Consider the following 24568-nt stretch of genomic DNA (forward strand, 5'->3'; position numbering starts at 1 on the left):
ACTTAGGGAAAATTCGAGGAAGGGGCCAGGGCTGGGGATCGGGCCGGGCCGGGGCTTAAACACTGATCACCGTCCCCGGCCCGAAACAGATCGGGGATTAATTTTCAGATAGCGTCTTCTCCCCGTCGGGAGTATTTTTCGAGGAAAAACAGCCCAAATCGGGGTCGGGATTGATTATCCCCGTCGGGTCGGTTTCAAATTGCTATCCCTAAGGATAATAGTTGCATATTCATGGAGGGGTTGTTGGGCATTTTGTGAGGATTTTTTTAAAAGATATTTTGAAATATTTTGAAAAGCTAGTTAAAAGTCATTTTTTAATTTTAAATCATATTATCTTTCACATTTTTTATATATTTTTTTAAAAAAATCACTTTTAATTATTTTTCTAAAACAATCTACTGTCCAATAAAACACCCGTCCCCACCATTATTCTTGTGGGTTCCTCTCTCATCTTTAAAATTGTATTTTTTAAAAATTTTAAAACAGTAAATTTTCTATTCATAATTTTATCTAAAAATTTAATTTATGATTCAAATTTATTTTATATATAAAATTTACAATATATCAATTCATTCTATTTTTTTTGGATACAACCGTCCTGCATGTAAAAACATAAAAATTATATTTTGTAGTTTTAATTTATTTTATGCATGTCTATATAATACTCAAGATGAATTGACAGTTTTTAATATATTTTTTATATTTTAATTTTGTGAAATTATTATTTATTTATTTTTAATAATGTGAGCCTTCATTATTTGGACAGTTAGTCTAATGATTTATATAACTGTCTCTTAAAACAGTAAGAATATCGAATATTTAAGATTCAAATTAATAAAAAATTGTAATATTTTTATTGTAATTTAATTTATTAATTTACTTATATCCTATTATTTAAATAAAAGGAAAAAATAAATAAATAAACAGCAATGATAGAGGGCCCGAATTTCTCTGGCTCGAATGGCTCGAATTGACCAAAACGACGTCGTTTTGGACACAAAACAACACAAAACAACGTCATTTTGATCAATTTGAATCATTTGAGCCGCGAGTATTGTAGCCACCAATCATTTTCCATAAATAAATAAGGAGCAATGGTAGAGGGCCCAAATTCTGTGGCTCAAATGTGGCTCAAATGGCTAAAACGACGTCGTTTTGAGTACAAAACAACATCAAAATGGCCAAAACGACGTCGTTTTGGCCATTTGAGCCACATTTGAGCCACAGAATTAGGGCCCCCAAACATTTTTCATAAAGAAGTGAGTGAGACCTTTTTGCCACAACCACATTCATCCCCTAATTGCCTACCAAGTGTCACCAACCCATTTGCGAGAAGATTTCTTCCCATTTCATATCACAATTAAAAATAAAAATAAAAATAAAAATAACTAAAATGCCAGTTTTACCCTCGAAATGCTTTTTTTATGTTTTCCTACCAAGCCAAGCCCAGAGGCAGAGAGAAAGTGTTGCCAACAGCAAACCCAATTCTTCTTCACACATCTTCTCACGCAATTGACAGAATTAACAAACACCCATTTCTCTGCAATGCTCAAAATCCTCAACAGAAACCTCAAGCGACTCTGTTCTAAACTCCGGTGGCCGATTCACCCCCGTCAAAAACCCAAAATCATCATCCAAAAGTTGGGAAAATCAAACTCCAAATCTCATCCCAATTCAAACCAAGACACCATCCCAAATGGGTCAGCAACTGTTCATCCAAACACTCAATCAAACACCGAAAAACCCCAAGAAAAGCCGATTCGCATAGCCACATTCAATGCTGCCCTGTTTTGCATGGCACCTGCAATTCCAAAGACTGAGAGCTCAAATGAAGATCAACCCAATTCCAACCAATCAATCGATTACAATTCCAGAATAAAATCAACGAATGATCGGCTAAAGAGCATACTGAAGCAAGCTCCCCTGTTTCCCAATTCCATGAATGATTCTGAAAATCTCTCTAAGCAACAAAAATTTGCAAAATCAAAGTTACGGGTTTCGATCAATTTACCTGATAACGAAATATCATTGATGCGAAGCGCGCAATTAAGCTTTGGAAATGAAGAAAACGAAGCTTCTTCGAGCAAAAACACAAATATAAATATGAAGGGGAAAAGTAGTGTGAGATCACAGAGGTATTCGAGTAATAAAACGATTGTTGAAGTGTTGAGAGAAGTTGATGCTGATATATTGGGATTGCAAGATGTGAAAGCGGAGGAAGAGAAAGGTATGAAGCCTTTGGCTGATTTGGCTGAGGCTTTGGGGATGAATTATGTGTTTGCTGAGAGTTGGGCTCCAGAGTATGGCAACGCCGTGTTGTCGAAATGGCCGATTAAGCGATGGAATGTTCAGAAGATTTTCGATGACTCTGATTTCAGGTTCTTGCTCTGGTTCTTGCCATCTTCCTCAATCCCCTGTTTTTCTCACTTGTTCTGATTATTTTCCTGGGAAAATTCATAAAAATTTAATACTCTGTTCATTTCATCTCTTTGTGAAATACAAATTACACTCCTAGTCTATTTATTTCTTGTGCCAAATTGGTATTTGTAGTTTTAATTCCATGAATTTTATCCTTAGAATTTTTCATAATTTGTTAATTAAGTCCAATTAATAACATGTTTTTTAGAAATTAGACTGAAATGTAAGGAATAATATAATTTCTCTCGCTCTTTTCAATCTCAAAGTGATTGACATTTAATTTGAAAGAGTCCATTTCCCGTTTCAATTGACTATTTTGCTCTCGATTTTTTTTCTAATCAAATTGTACTAATAAAATTAATGCAATTAGAGATATAAAAATTAAATTAAAATAAGAAATAAATTACAAAAGCCCATCACTTTTTGTGTTTAGGAAACTCTATGTACGATAATTTTGATATTTTAATATTTTAATATTTTTAACATATCATGTGGTTGTAAGTGTGAAGTTTTAGGAAATTACCAATTATTCAAATTGAGGAATTGTTCAATTTCATTTCTTAGAAAGCCGTTTTTAAGAAAATTAAGAGATGATATGTTATATTATAGATTATGATTTATAAATCGTGAGAGAATGAATATAAATGGAAAATGAAGAGTGAAAATAAATACTAAGTGTATTATTGTAATATTTATCTAATTATATTTAAAAATAAATTAAATTACATACTATATATATAAATATAAGGAAAATATTTGGTGGTCTGAATTTTTGTAGTTTAAATGATTCGAATGTGTCAAAACGACATTATTTTATAATCGTTTTAAGTATTTCGAGCCATTCCAACTATGATGTTTTTGAGTCATCAATTATTGTTGTAAATATAATCAGAACAGAGACGGAATAAAATGAGGCGATAGAGGAAAACATGTTTGGATGGATCTCGCTTTCTCAAACAAAGAGAACCCGTTACATCCACAGCCGCATTAGTGTGGGAATAGAAACACCCACATGTCCTTGTCGAGCACTGGAATTATTCCCACCCAAATATATATCTTTTACAATCCAAATGTCAGGGTTGACTTCTACAGCCTGGCTGTGCTTTCGTGCCAAAAAAAAGCTCTGATACTTCCTCATACCAAAGTGTAGATGTGGGGTTGTGAACTACTTTCTAATAAACAGCTGTATGCCAAGATGGAGAATTCAAGTTCCACCATTCTTTAGACAATTATATCTGCACTTTCTGTACTGATGAGTAATTTAATAACTTTTGTAAAGATAGTAGAATGTGGATAACTCTATGTTATTAATTATTTATGAAAAAGAATTTGTTTTCTGTCATCTTTTCAAATGTTGGCTTCTACTCCTTTTAGGGAGATTCATCTTTTTTTTCTTTGTTTTTTGCCCTTTTGAGAGAGGCTTCTCTCTAATTGTTTATCCCAACTGGGAGGTGATCTTGGACCTCAATGTGCCCAGCAGTGAGTCCACATCGATAATTTGAACCATTTTATGTGTACAATTTATTGAGTATTTTATCATTAAAAAAAATCACGTTAATCAAATATCAATAGTCACTTGATCATGTCACATTTGTATAAACAATTTATTTTAAAATCATACTTACTGTTAATATAAATGTGATCTAATTAAGTGATTATCGATATCCGATCAACATAATTTTTTACAGTGATGAAATACTTGATGGACCCTACACATTAAATGATTCAGATTACCGAAGTGGGCTCTATGGTGGACCCACAGAGACCCAACAGTACCCCCTCCAATCCAAATTAGACTAGAAAGAAGTTGTGGCTTTTTCTTTTATAGTGATTGGAAAACGATACGATTTGAGATTTTTTTTTTCCTTTTTCTTTTTCTTTTTCTTCTCATTTGATTTTATTCTTTATATTCAATAAAAAAAATAGAAATTTATACTATTAATGCAACATCTTTTAAAACCAACTAGGCTAATCTAATTGGTTTTTAAAGGCTTAGTCTCTAAGGAGAGTTATGTGCTCAACTCTCCTTATTAATAGAGTTAAATTAAAAGGGCAAGCACTTAGTGCTTTGCAAAGGGTGGAAAGGCATTTTTTATAGGTGTTAATCTAACAACTAACTTTCGCAGATCAAAAAGAAATGCATCATCTTTTAAACTTTAAGAATTAGTATTGTTTATATTATATTTAAATAATATATTCATATAATAAATGAATAATATAATTTACATATAGCACTACATATCTGTCCAGTACTTTTCAAAAATTATTGTGTCAGTGTGTTTGTATCATGTACTTATTACTGCTTCAATATTGGATACAGGAATGTTTTGAAGGTGACGGTAGATGTTCCCTGGGCAGGTGAAGTGAACTTTCACTGTACCTACCTTGACCATCTAGACGAAAACTGGCGAATGAAGCAGATAAATGCAATAATCCAATCTCATGACGGGCCAAATATTTTAGCCGGAGGACTCAATTCTCTTGATGAAACAGATTACTCACCAGAAAGATGGACAGACATTGTAAAGGTTGTTGAATTATACATTTTCAATATTTCACATAATAGAACTTAGTTGATAATTAACTTACTTTGGAAAATGACAAATATGTTACAGTATTATGAAGAAATGGGAAAGCCAACACCAAAAGTTGAGGTGATGAGATTTTTGAAGAGTAAACAGTATACAGATGCTAAGGACTTTGCTGGGGAATGCGAACCAGTTGTCATGATTGCCAAAGGCCAAAGTATGAAACCATTTCTCCCAACTAATATTTTGCATAATGAATCAAAGTATCTTTTCTTGAACATGTCTTGATTTTAAAGGTGAGAATCATGTTGATCATTTAGGTAATGTTTTATGAAAAATGTTTCGTAACTCAAATTTTGTGGCTCAAATGGTCAAAACGACGTCATTTTGGCCATTTTTATGTTGTTCTGTACTCAAAACGACGTCGTTTTGGCCATTTTCGCCACTTTTGAGCCACAAAATTTGAGCTACGTAGCATTGTCGATGTTTCATCTCAAGTTTGTGTCAGATTTTTTTTATCACTAACTCTATTTATTTAATTTTTTTTTTTGTAAAAATATTAGAGGCATTATTTTTTTTTGCCCCACAATTTAAATTTTTATGAAATTGATTTATACTTTATGAAATTATGCTCTAAAATGTTTAATTTCAACACAATTCTAATTTTTAATTTCAAAAAACCAAACCCTATTATTTATTTATTTATTAGTTACATCTCCAGAGATTTAAAAAATATATACTAAACTCAACAATTTAAGCATAATCATATTAGGTTCTCTTAAAATTTTAATTCATAAAACACTTAGCCACTTTTTCATAATAAGTTATACGTGTCAATTTTTTATTATGCCAATATGACATTAACTCGATCTATTTATTTTCCATATTATCATGACTTGTCACTTTTGAATTCATGTTGAGGAGTAGTTAGTTCTAATCCACTAATTTTGTATCCAAATCATATTGTATCGAAAATTTCAAATATTTTTTTCATTATAATATAGGTGTACAAGGGACTTGCAAATATGGGACTCGAGTGGATTATATATTGGCATCATCAAACTCATCGTACAAGTTTGTTCCAGGCTCATACTCTGTGTTTTCATCCAAGGGGACTTCAGATCATCACATAGTGAAAGTTGACGTGTTAAAAGGAGAGAGCAATGCTCAACAACATGGCAATAGGAAGAGAAGACAACCTAAACAGAGAATTGTAAAGATAACCAACTCTTCTTCAAAGGGTATATGGAAAACATATGGAGAGAGATAGATAGAAAGATAGATCGGTCTCTTTCTTCTCTCTTTAAAAACTATTCAGTGTTGTTTGGTGCACGACTAAGGATCTTTTGTTCCTAAATGTCAATATCCTTTCTCATGTCTCTCTTTCTCTCGCTGTGTAAAAATTATTTTGCTCGATAACATGGTCAATGATCTTTTGTCCTTAAATGTTCATAGGATCACTAACCTAATGACATTGTGGGTGTTTGGCAGAACTTAATTTCAACTTAAATCAACTTTTGGCTTAAATTAAGCTGTTATGGTGTGTTTGGTACAACTTATGGACATAGATTATGGCTTAATTTAAGCCAAATTCGGCTTAAAAGTTAAAGTTGCTCGCGAGGTGCTTAAAAAAACGACTTATGTGCGCAGCTGTTTGGGAAGGGACAAAATGACTTAAATGCCCCTCCAAAACTTAAGTAATAACGAAAATGCCACTATATAAACCATTTCTCACTCATTCTTCTTCTCTCACACAAACGAGAGAGGCGATTTCAGGCGAGCTAGGCGATTTCCGGCGAGCATGTATTTCCGGCGACCGAGCTCCCTCTCTCTCTCTCTCTCTCTCTCTCTCTCCCCCCTCTCTCTCTCTTCCCCTTCGCGAACCCGTCTCCCTCTTTACGATCGCGATCTGCACCATCGCGATCTGCCATCTGCGTCGGTTGATCTGCACCATCTGCCTTAGCGCCGGTTGATCTGCACCGTCTCTCCCCATTCGCGAACCCGTCTCCCTTTTCGCGATCTGCCATCTGCGCCGGTTGATCTGTACCATCTGCCCTAGCGCCAGTTGATCTGCACCATCTGCCATCGCGATCTGAATGAAACCCTATAGTCGGTTCATCCCGCCGGAGCTAGGGTTTTCTTTATTTTTATTTTTTTTTTAGGTTTTTCAGTGTTTTTTTAATAAAAAAAAAACAAAATAATTAATGAATAAAAATAAATAATTGATGCTAATTAATTGAGACTAATTAATTTAAAATGAAAAAATGAAAAAAAATTATATTAATTGATACTATTAATAAGAATATTGATGAATATATGTAATTGATGGAAAAATTAATAATAATTGATAATATTAATATATGTAATTTATGTAATAATTGATGAAAAAAATTAATATTGATGAATATATGTAATTTATATTAATTGATAATATTAATTAATGGAAAAATTGATAATGATACATTAATAATGATACATTACTATAAAGAAAAAATGAGATATTACTAAAAATAATTAAAATGAATAATAATAATAATAATAATAATAATAATAATAATAATAATAATAATAATAATAATAATAAATTGGACAAAATTGATACATTAATATAAATTGATAAATTGATGATAAATAACAATTGTTATATTATTAATTGTAATAAAAAAATTTAATAAAAACATAATCAAGTGTCAAAAAGATTTAATATTGTATATTTTTGTAATGAATTAATTATTAATTGATACTAATTAATAACAATTGTTGATTATTAATATTATTTGATACTAATAAAAATTAATTATTAATATTAATTGATACTAATTAATAATTTTAGTATTAATTGATACTGATTAAGCAATTAATTGGTACTAATTAATTTATAATGGAAAAAAATTATTACAATATTACTACCGTTACATTTTTATCAAGTGTATCAATTTTTTTATATTAGTTGATATTAATTAATACTAATTATATTAACTTTTATTAATGAAATAATTTTTAAAATTAAAATTGAAAAAAAAATGACAAAATTATCATTTTTATATCATATAAGGGCAAAAAAGTCAATTATACAGAAAAAGCTATTTTACAGCTTATTTACCAAATACTATTCTGCAACTTAAATCTATAATCTCACAGCTACACCAAACAGGTTACCAGTTTATACTTACAGCTGTAAGTTATAATCTGTTAAGCTATAATTTATAATCACTTTACTACAGCTCTACCAAACGGGACTATTGTTGATATAGATAATCCATTTGCTGATAATAAAAATATAAAAAAAATATTGAATAATTATTTTATATATGAATCTCATTAATGTAGGGAAAAGGGCATAGGATTAAATTTGCTTCATTTGGTAAGTCTTGTACGCACACTCTTTTGTATTCTGGCTGGTTTTGGAAAGAAAATGAAAGAAATAGATGAGATTGGGTGTAACAAGAATTATGTGATTTTTTTATTATTATTTAAATTGATTTATGTTAAGAGTGTTTGCCCCCAAAATCAGATAGAGGGTGAATTTATATTGACCATCACTATCCAGCAAGGTGCTGGTGATCCTAAATTAGTTTTTACTTGTGTGGAATGAACAATCAACTACTGTATCGGCTACACGTCGCACCCAACCCCAACGTTGTTCCGTTCTATTTTGTTTTGTTTCGTGTTGGTCTCGGTCCCAATCTTACAAACAATATTTACAAACAACTAGATTGTGACGAAACTCGACGAAACACATGATACACCATCGATATCCTTTGTGCTATTCTTGAACTCAACAACGGCGTGCGTTATTTCCAAGCCCCACCTCTGAGGCAATCTTGAGCTTGTCAATGCTGCTAATTTCCAGAATGAATTCAAGACCAATTAAATTATCAATTTGAAAGAAGCTTAAACCTTTTTGAGTTTAAGATTGACCTGGCAACTAAAAATAATAACTTACGCTTTCACTCTTTACAATATAATTCTTTAACATCTTGATCCTTAAAGAAAAAAATTTCTATTTTAGACCTTAAGCTATTATATTTTTTCCACTTTTGTCGAAATTTCAATGATCATTATACTTTTATGATGAAAAACATATGGCTCATGTTGACCCAACCCCAACCTATATTATATCTATGGGTAGCGATGGTTATGAGTTAGGTTTCTAGTAATCTGCCCCCACTCCATATCATATAGGGGTAGGAGTGGTTTAATTTTGTAAGTATAAAAGTGTGACATCCTGAATGTTTAATTAAATACCACATAAATATTTATAGTTATATATAATTATAATTATATGTGATAATATATTATTTAAAAATAAATAATAATAACAATAATAATAAAATAAATATCTGGAATAAGAATAAGAATAATATGTAATAGTAAAACAAAATAATTAATATTATGATAGTATGCTATAAAGTATAATTTATTTTATTAATTAGAGTCAATGTAAAGTTAAGGCAAAATAAAATAAAAAAAGGCTATACATAAATTAATTTGCCTTTATCAAATATATGATGTATGAGATTTCCCTAGGGATTAAGTAAATCAACCATTAATGAGAGAAGATTTGCAATTGTCCTAGAGAGATAGAATTGAGCCGGGGGAAGTGAGTCATCAACCATGGGGTCATCATGACGGAAAGAGTCAACACTAAGGAACATGTATATAAGGGAGAGAGGGGGCTGTGAAATAGTAAGGGATCGAATGAAAAAAAAAAAAAAAAAAAAAAAGAAAAGAAAAGAAAACGAGAGAATACAACAAAAATATGAGAGAAATAGTAAGACTCAATATTAAGATGAGTTATATTATATTTTAAGTCATCATAATATATTTTACGTATGTTTTGGCTTACCATAATTTACTTTATACAAGTTATGTTTTATAAAATTATATTAATATTTCAATTACGTGGATTAATTTCTGAACTTTATTTGTTTAAAATGAAACCATGGATATGTTTGTTTAAATTTTAGAAAGTATTTGACTATGACCTTATAAACAATTATCTTTTGTAAGTACCACCACGGGAGTCTCACGTATTAGCGGACTTAAATAATCATTGGCCTCTGTTTGGCCACTCTGTGGTCTTCTGTTTGTCCTGGATCTATTGACCTCTATTCTGACTGTCACTCCTGTTATGTTATGTACCGTGGTTATGGTTATTTATTTGCATAATTTCAGTATTTTAGTTTCTACCACTTTGAATAATTTGTTTATTCAAATTGAGTTATGTAAATATTTTAGTCTAACTAACTATTCATGGTTATTTTGTATTCCCTACACTCTCAGTATAATATTTCTTACTCTGCTGTGTGCTTATAGCTGTTACCCTTTCAGGTGACGAGATGTAAAGAAGACTTGTAACCTCATGTAGTGGAACCTAAACAAGAATTGATGCTGATTCATTTTTTTTTTTTCTTTTCTTTCTTTTATTTTTTTTTAACTGAGGACCGATCACTGCATAATAAAAAAAATAAAATAAAAACCCTATAGATGTATTTTCTTTTATCAAAATAGTAGAATGGAATTAACTTTTGCGTTTAATTTTTTTCTTACTTCCATTTTGCCTCCGCCTGCACTACTTAATTTATTAATATTAGAATTAATTAGTAAGTTGTGATTCCAGCCCTAAGCCCTTGGGGTTGGGTCGTAACAAAGGTGGTATCAGAGCAGTGGTTTTAAAAAGATAAATAAATATTTACGTGTGACATTAGTCTTTTTTCTGTAAAATCTCACGTTTATTCTGGTGATGTAGGAATGTCCGAGATTAACCTTGATGAGGCATTTTGGGAAGAACTTGGGGCCGTTCATTTGGAGGATATTTTGGCAGAACACCCTGCCTCCGCCTCACCGGAAGGATGGGGAAACTCAAAGGATATAGTTAGGAGACTACACCCCGACCTTACCCAATTGATGGGCCGGTCAATCTATATACAGACTGATCCTATTGATGTACCATACTTACTATAGAGGTAGAGCTGTGCTTATACGCGCGGACGATTTCTTAGACCCACACGTGTCCTCGGCCTTGTTCCAGGTTATGGCCGCCCGCACTGCATCGTTGGCCCTTTGCTCCCAGATTTTGTGGTAAGAAAGGGAAATGTGTACCTCGATGACTATATCTTCACTAGTGTCCCTAACCCGCTGGAGATTATTAATATTCAAAATGTTGACTTTAGTAATGACTTGTCGTATATCGAGACACTCGGCTAGATTGTTGATACAACGTTTTTGAGATACATACAATCCGTCCCCATTTTCACAGTCCAGGCAGGGTGGATGTGTTTTGGTGTGGTCCAGTTATGATGAGAATTTGAGCTTCTTATGCAACACTACTTCCTGTGATTGTTTGACCCGTTTGACCCACCACTTTAGATTTGGTAGAAGAAAACCTTTTTTGCTCGCTAACCATGATATGTTCTAATCCCCCTTTTTTTTTTGTTCTTTTGTTTTCTTGTACCATAGGGATGAGACACTAATATATTTTGACTTTTGAACAAGGATGTAATATTAATTGTAAAAAAAAATAGTAAAGTTAGTATTATATATGTATATATATATATATTGCGCTATATATGCTGCGTTGTGGATGTAATGCCTCATGTATTACTTTGTAGAATGACCAATAATGGTAACGGAAGCGAGTCATCAGTCAGTGGCACTGAATCGATGGAAAGAATCATAAAAAGAGCAGTTACTAACTTTTTGCAAGCCTTGTAGGCTAACATCTACAATGGAATGCCAGAACGGCGAGAAGAGCCAGTTACTATAAAACAACTCCAGGATCTAAAACCCACCACATTTATCTGCGGTCCAGACCCAATGGTAGCGGACACTTGGGTTACAGGCATGGAAAAAAAATTTTGCACTTTACCCTGCACCGAAAGACATAAGGTAATTTTCTCCACTTTTATTTTCAAAGATAATGCACATGAATGGTGGCTTCTCACTCTGGAGAAAGAAGAAATTGCGACTTGGGCAAGATTTCCCAGATTCACTGCGGGAACAAAAGGCATCGAAATTCATACATTTAAAGCAAGGAACCATGACGGTGGCCGAATACGAGAGCAAGTTTACACAACTCGCTCAGTTCGCGACATATGTCATCCCCACCGAAGCTCGAAAAGTAAGAAAATTCGAAGCAGGATTGAACACTGAAATCAAAGATAGGCTTGAGGTTTTGAACTGCCAACCTATGCGGAAAGGGTAGACCAAGCGTACATTGCAGAAAAATTGGATTAAAGCCTCGCGTTTTGGAGAACCAAGCCAAAAGAAGTGATTCTAGGAAAGAAACAACAGAAAATCCGGTGTTGCGCCTCCCAAAAGAGTGAATACGGGCACAACCAACTTAGGTAATCAAGGTTTTACTAATCCCAAAGGTAGCACCATTCCAACTTGCCCTACTTGTGGAAGGGCTCATTGGGGACAATGTCATCGAGACACGGAAGCATGCTTTAAATGCGGTTAAGTTAGCTATTTGCTGAGGGATTGTCCAAAGCTGACCAATCCTATAGCCAACCCCTCTGGCCTAGTCAGAAAACCAGCAGGACCTGGAGGAGAGAGGAAGGGCCAAAAACGCCATGGAATGGTTTTTGCCTTAGTACCTAAAAAACCAAAAGTTACCGAAAACGTTGTGTCAGGTATACTTTCTGTCTATGGTCATTTAGCTCATGTCCTCATTGACTCTGGGTCAACTCATTCTTTTGTTGCACCATATTTTGCTGCTAAGTTGGTATTAACACCCTAACCCTTAGGATATATATTGTTTGTGTTTTTTCCTTCTGGTAATTCTGCTTATAGTACTTAGGTGTACAGATCATGTACTATATCCTTAAAATGCAAAACCTTATACGTAGACTTGATTCCCCTCCGCATTGGGAAGTTTGATGTAACCTTAGGGATGGATTGGCTGGTTGCCAACCACGCCTTTATTGATTATAAAACCAAAAAGGTCTCCCTCAAGTTACCAAACCAACCCGAGCTTGTCTTTAATAGGGCTGGAGTTTCCAACCCTCCATGTATTATATCCTCCATGATAGCCCAACGACTTCTAAGAAAGGGTTATTGTAGTTATATCTGTTATGTGATCGATACAAAAAAAGAGACCCCCACCGTTGACGTAATACCTGTGGTTCGAGAATTCCCGGATGTCTTTCTTGAAGATCTACTTAGTATCCCGGTCGATCCGGAAATCGAATTCACCATTGAAACACAACCTGGTACCCAACCAGTATCAAAAGCCCCTTACCGAATGTCAATGACGGAATTGAAAGAATTGAAGACTCAATTTCAGGAACTCCTGGACAAGGGAGCCCCAGTACTATTCGTAAAGAAAAAGGATGGCACGATGAGGTTATGCATCGATTACCGAGAGTTGAACAAGGTCACCATTAAAAATCGGTACCCTCTGCCGCGAATCAATGACTTGTTTGATCAACTTCAAGACGCCTAAGTATTCTCGAAAATCGACTTGCGTTCTGGCTACTATCAACTAAAATTCAAAACAGAAAGCATCGAAAAGACTGCCTTCAGGACCGTTACGGGCACTATGAGTTTCTCGTCATGCCATTTGGCGTCACAAATGCCCCAGCAGCCGTCATGGACCTCATGAATCGAGTGTTCAAACCCTATCTTGATGAGCTCGTCATCGTCTTCATTGACGATATTCTCATATACTCCAAGTCACCGGAAAACCATGAGCAGCACTTGTGAACGGTTCTACAAATACTACATAATCACAAACTTTATGCCAAATTGAAAAAATGCGAATTTTGGATCACTAGTGTACACTTTCTCGGCTACGTCATTAACAAGGATAGCATCTCGATTGACCCCCAAAAAGTTGCAGGAATCGTAGATTGGCCACAACCTACTAATGTGTCACAAATTCGAAGTTTCTTGGGTCTAGCTGGCTATTATCGACGTTTCGTGCAAGATTTCTCAAAGATAGCATCACCCTTGACCCAGCTAACTCAGAAAAACACACCTTTTGAATGGACTGACAAACATGAGTGTTGCTTTCAAGAATAAAAAAGTCGACTTGTGTCAGCTCCTATACTAGCACTCCCTACAGGAGCAGATGGGTTCGTAATTTATAGCGATGCCTCATATAATGGGTTGAGTTGCGTTCTTATGCAAAACGGAAAAGTCATTGCTTATGCCTCGCGACAACTAAAGACTCACGAGAAGAACTACCTAACTCATGATCTGGAATTGGCTGCGGTGATCTTTGCCCTCAAGATCTGGCGTCATTATCTCTACGGTGTAACTTGTGAAATTTACACTGATCACAAGAGTCTTAAATATCTGTTCATACAGAAGGAACTGAATATGAGGCAACGATGGTAGCTAGAATTTATGAAGGACTATGATGTAGAGATCCATCACCATCCAAGCAAAGCTAACGTGGTGGCAGACGCACTAAGCCGAAAGACAACCAAAGGTTTGGCATGTACTCTCGTTTCCTGCAAGATCAATGGACTGCTCGCTAACTGTCACGACCCAAACCCGCCCCTATGGGTTTAGTATCGTAACCGGCCTGTAATCCGTGATTACCAAAGGCGTACTTAACAGTAAAGACAGTAATACAGAGTAAGGGGCTGGCGGAAGCCAAACAGTAAATAAAAGATGTCCAATGAGTTGTAGAAACCTGAAATGAAAAAGACTTTTATGGACAAAACCACATTCATAACCATAAACATATATACATAACATCCAGGTTAGGGACCTAATCCCCTCACCATAACTGTACAGTTAAGTCTAAAACAGTCGATACAAAACAGAGACAAAAGGGTGAATCTGAAACACCCCAAAAACAGCCTTGGCTTGAGCAGACTTGGAACCTCGAAGTGAGGCACAACGGTTGGATGGACAAAGCATGAGCTTAACTCGACGCTCCTAGCTTTGGTCCGGTGCCTGGCCACCTACATACATATATAAACAGTGAGCTAAAGTCCAGTGAATAACAAATGGGTAAAGGGGTCAAGAATGAATGTCCTTTCAATAATTCAAATAGTCATTTACATCAGTAGATCAGTTATTCAATCAGTGGCTCATATTTCATGCCATATCAGTCATTCAGAAATCATAGCGATCATACGTGGTACATCTAATAGCAGAACAGTATAGTATGCCTTAATAGACCGAACAGTCAATTAATGGCCATCGAAACAGTAAACAGTATTGGTTCCAACATTGGAACTAATAAAGATCTCTGTAACAACAGCAGTATTAGTAACAGTACAGTAGCAGTAACAGTAACAGTAAGTTGCTATGGATGCCACGAGTACAGTTCATAAAATAGGACAAACATTCATTCAGTAAACAATGTCACTTCAGAAAACAGTACAGTCGATCGTTCAGAAAATAATTATAATTGAACATATCTTTACAACATTGTTACTCATAGATTACTGGGCTATAGGCAGGCTAATCAGCGTCCTCGGGTGCCAACCCTACACAGTTGCAGAACGAACACACACTAAATTACACATTCGGGATTAATAACTTAGCCCCTATCTTGACTTGGTGTGATTCTATAACATTATCCTCATTAAGATGCCTTAAACATGGCCTAGGATGCCTAGGATGGAATGATGATGCAAAAATGTACTTAACAACATTTTTCAAAACTTGCTGAAAACAGGGGTCCCGTTCGAGCGTGGCTTTTCTCGCTCAAGCAGACATGCAGACAATGAAGCTCTGCTCGAGCGTGACTTTCCTCGCTCGAACGGACTGCAAACTCTTGAAAAGCACTGGTTGCACGTTTTTCACGCTCGATGGACGCTCGACCCATGCTCGAGCGTGAGACTCAAACCCTCGCTCCAGCGCGGATAACCCCGTTCGAGCAGACTGCAAAACACATGAACTTCTGGGCATATGCATTTCACGCTCGAGCGTGAATTTCGAAGCTCGAGCGGAATGCATGTACTCAGAGTGTACGTTCGAGTGTGAAGTCCTCCGCTCGAGCGTGGATCAAAAATCTGGAATTTCCAAATTGATTCTCAAACACAAAACTCAACCTTTAAAGCTCCAAACTCGATTTTTCTGGGCTAATTTTCTGGAAAACACTTAGAAACTCATAATACAACATGTTTTAAAGATCATTTCATAAAATCATGCCCAAAGGTGTGACAATTGAACACAAATTTAAATGTAAACATGAAGAACAATGCAAGAACATAACATGCATGAGTTCTTAAAAACTCTAATGCTCCAAAGCATGATCAAATGCAAGATTGAACTCAAAAACATGGTGAATTTCTAGAGTATAACCATAATATGGACATGCATGTGGAAATTCACATGAAAATGATCTCAAGATTCAATTATATGGACATGCATGCAAACATTGTTTCTCAATTCAACTCTTTAGACTATTTCTTGACTTTAATCACCAATTTTTCCATGAACCATGCACGTAACAACTTAAATTCACAATTAAGACAATGAATTTCTTACCTTAAGTCTTGAATTCCAAGTGTGGTAGCTTAAACATGCAATTCTCCTTCGATTCCTCTAAATTGTCAAGCCAATCTATAGATGAATTCAATTTCTCTTCAATTCCCTCTCTCTCACACGTTTTATCAAGAAGATGAAATAAAGAAGAATGGTGTGCCAACAATTGTATAAATCCACTCAATGGCACACTTGTAAATAACTAGGCTCAATTAATTTAACATTAATAATTCTAATTTAATCATTCCAAATCAAATTTTAATTAAACCTACCGTAAAATTCTATAAATCCTAATTAGCATATAACATTAATCAATTTCTGAATTGGTCACCGATAAGGCTTTCAATTCGCAATTCAAAAATTAAAACATGAACAGATCATTCAGAACAGATAGAAATGTAATTAAAACAATACACTCATGAAATCAAATTAGAATTCCCTCTTAATCAATTACTTATCATGCTTAAACACAAATTAATGCTAATCAGAGGTGAGGGTTGTCACACCAACATAACCGTGGAACCTACCTTGATTGAAGAAATTAGAGCACGCCAATGTGAAGATAAACTTTTGAAGAAAAAAGTATGAGGAGCAAAGGAGTACGCCTAATCTTGATTTCACTATAAGCGATAAGATACTAAAATTTTGAAATCGAATTTACGTACTCGACATTTCGGAACTCAAAACGAAGATATTGGTGGAAGCTCATAGCTCGAGATTTGCAGTCCACCCTGGCAACACAAAGATGTACTAGGATTTGATGGAACATTACTGGTGGATAGGAATGAAAAGAGACATGGTAAGCCATGTCTCCAAATGTCTGTATTGTCAGCGTGTTAAAGCAGAACATCAGAGACTTGCAGGACTGTTGCAACCACTCCATATTCCTGAATGGAAATGAGAGCACATTATTATGGACTTCGTGGTTAGGCTACCACAGTCATTTTCAAATAATGATGCAGTATGGGTTATAGTAGACCGATTGACGAAGTCAGCGCATTTTCTGCCAATCAAAATCATGTACTCTCTTAATAAGTTTGCTACTGTGATAACCCTGTTCTGTAGTATGCTAATTGGTCCTTAACATGAATATGATTATGTGTTTGACATGATTTTGTGTGTCATTATGTGAAAATGTGTGGTTTTGAATTTCTATCTATTCACCGTAGGAACATCTGTTTGATTATCTGCTTTGGAAATTAAATTGAAGGCCTTATCAGTCACAGAACCCGAAATTGACTGCGCCATTGTGATTGGCATAATTTTTAGAGCCTACGGTGAAATTTAATTGAAAACTGTTTCGGAACGAATTAAATAGATTAAATTGGTGTTGTAGTGCTCAATTGTTTAATCTTATTTAATTGTGACTAATGGGACTTATAAAGAGGGACACTATACACTCAATTCCTCTCTTTGTTCATTTAAGCCGATAATTACTCTAAGAAGAGAAGAGAGGGTCGGTTAGAGAGAGAGAGTGTAGGAAATTGAAGGTTTGGTCAAGAAACTTGGGAATCTTGAAGCTACACTCAAGAATTAAGCATAAGCTTGGAAGATAAAGTTCCTAGGTGAGTAAATTCATGAGTTTGAACTAGTGATTTTGTGAATTAAAGATTAATTGGTGATCAAGAACAAGAGTTGTGCTATAATTGATGAATTTGAAGTTAATGTGCACATGCATGTATAGGATCACCATGATTTTTGCATAATCAAGCATGTATTAAGTTGAATATGGAAATATGAGTATTGAATCATACATGCAAGCATGTTTTTGTTGTGTTCCATGAGAATGAACACCATTTGCATTATTTAGAATAGAAATGAAGTCAAGATTAGCATGCATGTTTGAATAATTAAAGATATGGAGCTTGTATGAGGTTTGAAGACATGAGTTTGAATTATACAAAAGGAACGTTAATTAATTTTCAAGATTGGCTCCATGTTGTTTGTGTACTCATGCTATATGTTGTATTTCTCCATTTTCGCTCGAGCGGGAGAACTGCCGCTCGAGTGGGAAATACGTGCTTCCAAAACTTTTTGCAGACATGGTGTTCACTCGAGCGGGGAAGTTCACGCTCAAGCAGGGAGCTATGTAGGATGAACTTCCACTCGAGCGTCCGAGTTCACGCTCGAGCGTAAAAATGATACAACCAGCACTTTTGCAAACCTAATGGGTCCGCTCAAGCAGGTAATCCTACGTTTGAGCGGGGACCCTATTTTCTGAAATTTTGAAAGTGTATTCTGTGTTTCGTTTTCCGTTCTCTTTCACTTGCAAGCACTCTTAGGCATGCATTAAGCATTGTGATTAAGTTAAAGAGATAAGAATGAAGCCTAAAGAAGAATATGTGAATTAAAGAATGGATTGAATCATTTGTGACCCATATGTGCTATATAATGTGTAGGGTCAAGCTTCAGGGCAAATCCACAAGCCGATCACTGTGAGTAATATCTTAACAAGATATTTGAAATATGTTGTTGTCCAATTGTTTACTTGTATGTAAGTTTTGTAAGTTCATTAATTTGAATGGTGGACAACGATTGACGTGAATGATTGGGTCGAAGGCCGATTGACATAAATGATTGGGCCGAAAGTCGATTGACATGAATGATTGGGCCAAAGGCCGATTGACATGAATGATTGGGCCAAAGGCCGATTGACATAAATGATTGGGCCAAACGCCGATTGACATAAATGATTGGGCCAAAGGCCGATTGACATGAATGATTGGGCCAAAGGCCGTTTCGACATGAAAGTACGAATGGGCCAGAGGCCAGTTTGACATGAATGAATGGGCCAGAGGCCAGTTTGACATGAATAAATGGGTCAGAGGCCAGTTGACATGAATAAATGGGGCAGAGGCCAGTTTAACATAAATGAATGGGCTAGAGGCCAGTTTGGCATGAATGAAAGTTGAATGGGCCAAAGGCCAGTTTGACAAATGGAAGATAAATGGGCCAAAGGCCAGTATGTTTGGAACCACAGTCACTTGACTTAAATTGTGTATATATATTTGTTAAATAGAAATATGAATTGGGCCCAAGGCCGTTTGAAGCATGTTGTTCTACGTACCGTTTGTATAACTCCTTTATTTGATATTATTCACTGGGCTATCGCTCACGCTCATTCATGTATTTGTAAGTGAGCCAAAAGAAGTCCAAACCTAACCCCAGTGAAGTATGTGTGGAACAATAAAGGTTTTGAAGAGTCAGCCCTTACATCTCACGCACGAGACTCGTCTTCGCCTTTTTGCCATTTTGTTTTATGTTGTCATGTTGGGGAAGCCTTTGAACATGTCTGTATATAGTTTTCATAGGTTGACTTAGTTTTAGATGATTCTGTCTGTACAGAACTTTATGGTACTGTACTTCTGTTGTGAGTTATTAATGTACATATGTATGGTTTGTTATGATGTGCCATGTAAACACAGCTTTATGGACAAAGTTTTAAATTCCTTCTATTTGGCCCCCGTTAACTCTGTTAAAATACGTTTGGTTTGGTTTGAGACCGTAGGTAATCTCATGATTACTGGCCGGTTATATTTTTAACCTACGGGGGCGGGTTCAGATCGTGACAGAGTGGTATCAGAGCACGAGTTAATAACTCACACACTTGTCCAAAAGAGCAATAAGCGTCTAGATAAGATCTAGGATGCATTCATGTGACAAGTATGAATTTAAAAGCATCAAGAATACGCTTAAATGTTCGATATGAACGATTTTGTATTATAAGTTTGTGATTCGCTTGCATTGCAAAACATTTGAATACGTATACTCTTTAGTATATGCATGCCTGTGAATCTTTTGTATAAAGTATAATGCAAGTTTAATCAGATGGTGAGAACATGTGATTATATGAGATATGAATTGTTACACTAATGTGTACAACAAGTTTGTTTTGTTATAATGCGCATACATGAACATTTGAGTCATGAAAAGTTGCTTATGTGCATTCGATTCTGCAAATGGGTGTCTATGTGAAATATGAACATGATTTGAGTATATAACTACTTAGTAAATGTTCAGCATGTGATATCTGATAAGTATGCAATCATCTGTTACGTATGTGATTAATTGTGCCTTGACGATACATAAAATGGGAATATAACAATGTGCCTATGTGCGAATGTACGCATGTGTATCTGTGTTTATTTTTGTATTGGGCATCCCGGTATTTGGCAAGGCTTAATAAGAATTTGTGTAAAACATGGATAAAGTAAGGGCATACGAGTTGGCAGACTCTTCCACAGCCCGACTTGATAGACTGCAAAGAATAGTACAAGAAATGACAGAGATTTTAAGACAACAATGTCAGTTGCCACTACGGCAGGAACCTTTGCCACCACCAGTGTAAGAAACACCGAGGAGTTTGCTATCGAATTTCTGGGGCTTGTTATAGGTGTGGTAAAATGGACCATATGGTAAGGAACTGTCCCCGAACTGGACGGAACGTGAATAAATCTTCTGCCTCAGCTAGATCCGTACCAATGGTAGGAATTGCTAATCAGGATAGAGTAATCACACTCATCCTAGAAAGCGCTCAGAATACTACGAACGTTATCCCAGGTATCTATACTATTTATGAACGAATGCTTATGTATTGATTGATTCTGAATTAGTACATGTGTATATCTTCGCTTTGGATATTATTTGATTTGGATCAGCATCTTCTTTCATATTTACTGCATGTGTATCCAGACTGGTTAGACCCACAAGGTCGAGACCGTATTCATTGAATGTATATGCTCCATTTGGGAAATTTGTGAAATATGTATTGGGATATCGATTAACTCTGCACATGCACATGTGCATCTAAACCTATGCTCAAGGTGAATTGTTGTACTACTATCTTCAATGACTAAACCACTAGAATTATAACTCTGTGATTGTGTGACTGGGTTGAGCACCCCAAATAACGAACTCTATAAATTGCGAGATCATGTACTTGGATTGGTAGAAAATTGACCGAACTATGTGACTATATTGGGCTTAACTCGTAAACCTATGATTCGTGACTAATTTGGAACTCTTGCGTAACAAATCCTATACTATGTGCAACCAAGGAACTTTGTTTAATGTGTTATTGTGCACCATATATTTACATATAAGACTTGTTTGGGAACTACTGGATTGATTATGGTACATACCTCCTGATCTGAATAACTGCATGCATATGCAACTATACCTGAACTTATGTGGACAATGCCATATTGTACATGATTTGAAATACTTTGACATGAACAGTTGTGATAAATGACTCCGATATGACTTTGGGAACTGATAAACTTAGAACAGTTGTGAAACTATCAACTATATACCTGAGCAACGAAGTGTGCCTTACAGAACCAAAAATACCCCATTGAGAAAACTTTTATCTGATTTAATCTGATAGAACCTTGTCTGATTTAGCCTGATAGAATCCTCATTGGACATAATTCGATGAGACCTTTGTTTGATGTAATCTGACAAGACCTTTGATTGGATTGATCGATAACACCCTCTATCTAATTTGATTTTGTAAAAAGGAGATTACGAATTGTTCGTGAATAAATAACCAGATTATTCTTGGCGGGAAAACCGATAGACCCAAAACTTGAATCCGTTGGGAGTACCTGACTTATTTGAAAGACCTTTTGTGAGCTATCAACATATTGATCTAACCATGAACACCATTGAGAACCAACCTCCAACTACCGAGGGCATATGTGTTAAAAATGAACTGAATTGTGTAAATCCAGTGAGTGGGTGTCTTAAGGAACAATGCTCGTGTATTGTCGTATTCTTGCTTATTTGAAGTTATGGAAGCCGATGACAACAGATTGATTTGATTGTAAACAGTACCGAATATTTATCCTCGACTAATCAGAATATGTTTCATATGTCTACTTCCGTGTTATCGGATTTTGGGAAATCAGGTTATGTGAGTGGTATTGTGTTTGTTTTGATGACATTCTTGAAACGTCCTTTCATGCTAGGAGACGCTAAGCCTATGTAGCACCTTTGTTGAGATATCTCTTTTGCCACCAACGGTTTTGTACGGGTGGGTTTGTCTAATCGATCTCGGGTCGACCACCGACGGTCGTGAACGGGTGTGCTTTGATTCCGAGACGATTATTCATTTGTTTTGTTCAGAATGCCATCCTTTGGTATTATGTAGATGTTATTAACGTCCAAGGAGCTTTTAAAAACCCTGATTGACTGAAAGTATGTGAATGCAATACGCTTAGTGTAAATAACTACTCAGTGCCATTATATTTTGCAATTGGGGCTCTGAGAATGTGTAAATTGTGTTTAACATGTGATTGACTGTTTTAATATCATCTTTGACATCATGGGGATTAATATATGAATTGCCTTCTACTTTTTGCGACTATGAGATAGTGTGGAAAGACTCGAAGGAGCAGGGAATTGAATGTCGAACCGAATTGTAAACTGTAAACTGTTGAATGGATTGAGGACACGTGTATTCTGTTAGAAGTCGACTGCCTCGATGTTATTGTACTTTACAATTGGTACTATGGGGATATACGAGTTACGTATGTCGTGTGGTTGATTGCTTCGTTGTTATCTTTGTTGACTCAGGAATCAATGTCTGGATCCACTTTAAATTCCTGTAGACTTTTGATTGACCTTGGATAACTGTGATGAGTCACTGAACTAAATACTGAATCGGATTGTGAATTGCGGAGTTATTGAAGAATGAATTGAACTTTTGTGACAAGGGATAAACTGAACTTCTATGGCAAAGTTAGCTGATATCTGAAATAAGTATGTGGTGACCTATTGTGAAAAAAGAAATTGTTGAATTTGTGTCTAAATATTTTTCGGTGCCAACAGGCCGAAGTCAAATATCAGACAGTGGCAGAACTACTTCAACCTTTCTCTATTTTGGAATGGAAATAAGAATGTGTGGCTACGAATTTCATTGTGGGGCTACCTTGAGCACCCAAGGTATAAGTCCCGTTTGGGTTACTATATGTAGAATTACTAAGTTTGCTCATATCCTCCCTGTAAAATCTTCGCATGATGCTTATAGACTAGCCACTAGTTACATCGATAAAATTACTTGTTTGCATGGAGTCCCAGTATCTATTGTTTTAGACAGGAATCCTAAAATGTGCCCGAATTCTGATAAGCCTTCAAGAGGTAATGGGGACTGAATTGTGATTCGACGCTGCTTGCCATCCGAAAATCAATGTATAATTAGAAAGAACTTTTGGGAGAAATGCTCCAAATATATTTAGTAGATCTTTCAGGGAATTTGGAAAGTCTATTCGTTGTTGGCAGACTCTGCTTACAACAACAACTTGCACTCTGGTATCGGTGTGGCACCGTGCAAAACCTTGTATGGCGGAAAAGGTAAGCCTCTGATTGAGTAAGAACAAAATGTTGCTTGATTTTGAAACTAAGTAAACGACTATCAAAAAGGATTGGAACCGTTGAATGAAAAGTGCTCCGAATTGTGTTCGACTAAAGGTAAAATAAGTTTGGAGGACCAAACTTCCTAAAAAAGAGAAGACTGTGATAACCCTGTTCTGTAGTATGCTAATTGGTCCTTAACATGAATATGATTATGTGTTTGATATGATTTTATATGCCATTATGTAAAAATATGTGGTTTTGAATTTCTATCTGTTCAACGTAGGAATATCTGTTTGATTATCTGTTTTGGAAATTAAATTGAAGGTCTTATCGGCCACAGAACCCGAAATTGACTGCGCCATTGTGATTGGCGTAATTTTTAGAGCATACGGTGAAATTTAATTGAAAACTGTTTCGGAGCGAATTAAATAGATTAAATTGGTGTTATAGTGCTCAATTGGTTAATCTTATTTAATTGTGACTAATGGGACTTATAAGGAGGGACACTACACACTCAATTCCTCTCTTTGTTCATTTGAGCCGAAAATTACTCTAAGAAGAGAAGAGAGGGCTAGTTAGAGAGAGAGAGAGAGTGTAGGAGATTGAAGGTTTGGTCAAGAAACTTAGAAATCTTGAAGCTACGCTCAAGAATTAAGCATGAGCTTGGAAGATAAAGCTCCTAGGTGAGTAAATTCATGAGTTTGAACTGGTGATTTTGTGAATTAAAGATTGATTGGTGATCAAGAACAAGAGTTGTACTATAATTGATGAATTTGAAGTTAATGTGCACATGCATGTATAGGATCACCATG

General features: G+C 35.4%; 1 protein-coding gene across 1 annotated transcript; it reads left to right on the forward strand.

The window, feature by feature from the left end:
• Window positions 1–1454: 1454 nt before the first annotated feature.
• Window positions 1455–6392, forward strand: LOC114290726 (uncharacterized). Its single transcript, XM_028234691.2, has 4 exons — window positions 1455–2378; window positions 4739–4946; window positions 5034–5163; window positions 5951–6392. Exons 1-4 carry the CDS (start codon window positions 1546–1548, stop codon window positions 6214–6216), a joined length of 1437 nt encoding a protein of 478 aa, XP_028090492.2. The 5' UTR covers window positions 1455–1545; the 3' UTR covers window positions 6217–6392.
• The last annotated feature ends 18176 nt before the right edge of the window (window positions 6393–24568 follow it).

The sequence above is a fragment of the Camellia sinensis genome, chromosome 12, assembly GCF_055761805.1.
Source record: "Camellia sinensis isolate YWXY chromosome 12, ASM5576180v1, whole genome shotgun sequence".
NCBI lineage: Eukaryota > Viridiplantae > Streptophyta > Magnoliopsida > Ericales > Theaceae > Camellia > Camellia sinensis.

Coding starts and splice junctions, on each gene's coding strand:
- LOC114290726 (XM_028234691.2), top strand. CDS start 1,546: ATGCTCAAAATCCTCAACAGAAACCTCAAGCGACTCTGTTCTAAACTC. Junction 2,379..4,738: donor TTCGATGACTCTGATTTCAG/GTTCTTGCTCTG, acceptor TATTGGATACAG/GAATGTTTTGAAGGTGACGG. Junction 5,164..5,950: donor CATGATTGCCAAAGGCCAAA/GTATGAAACCAT, acceptor ATTATAATATAG/GTGTACAAGGGACTTGCAAA.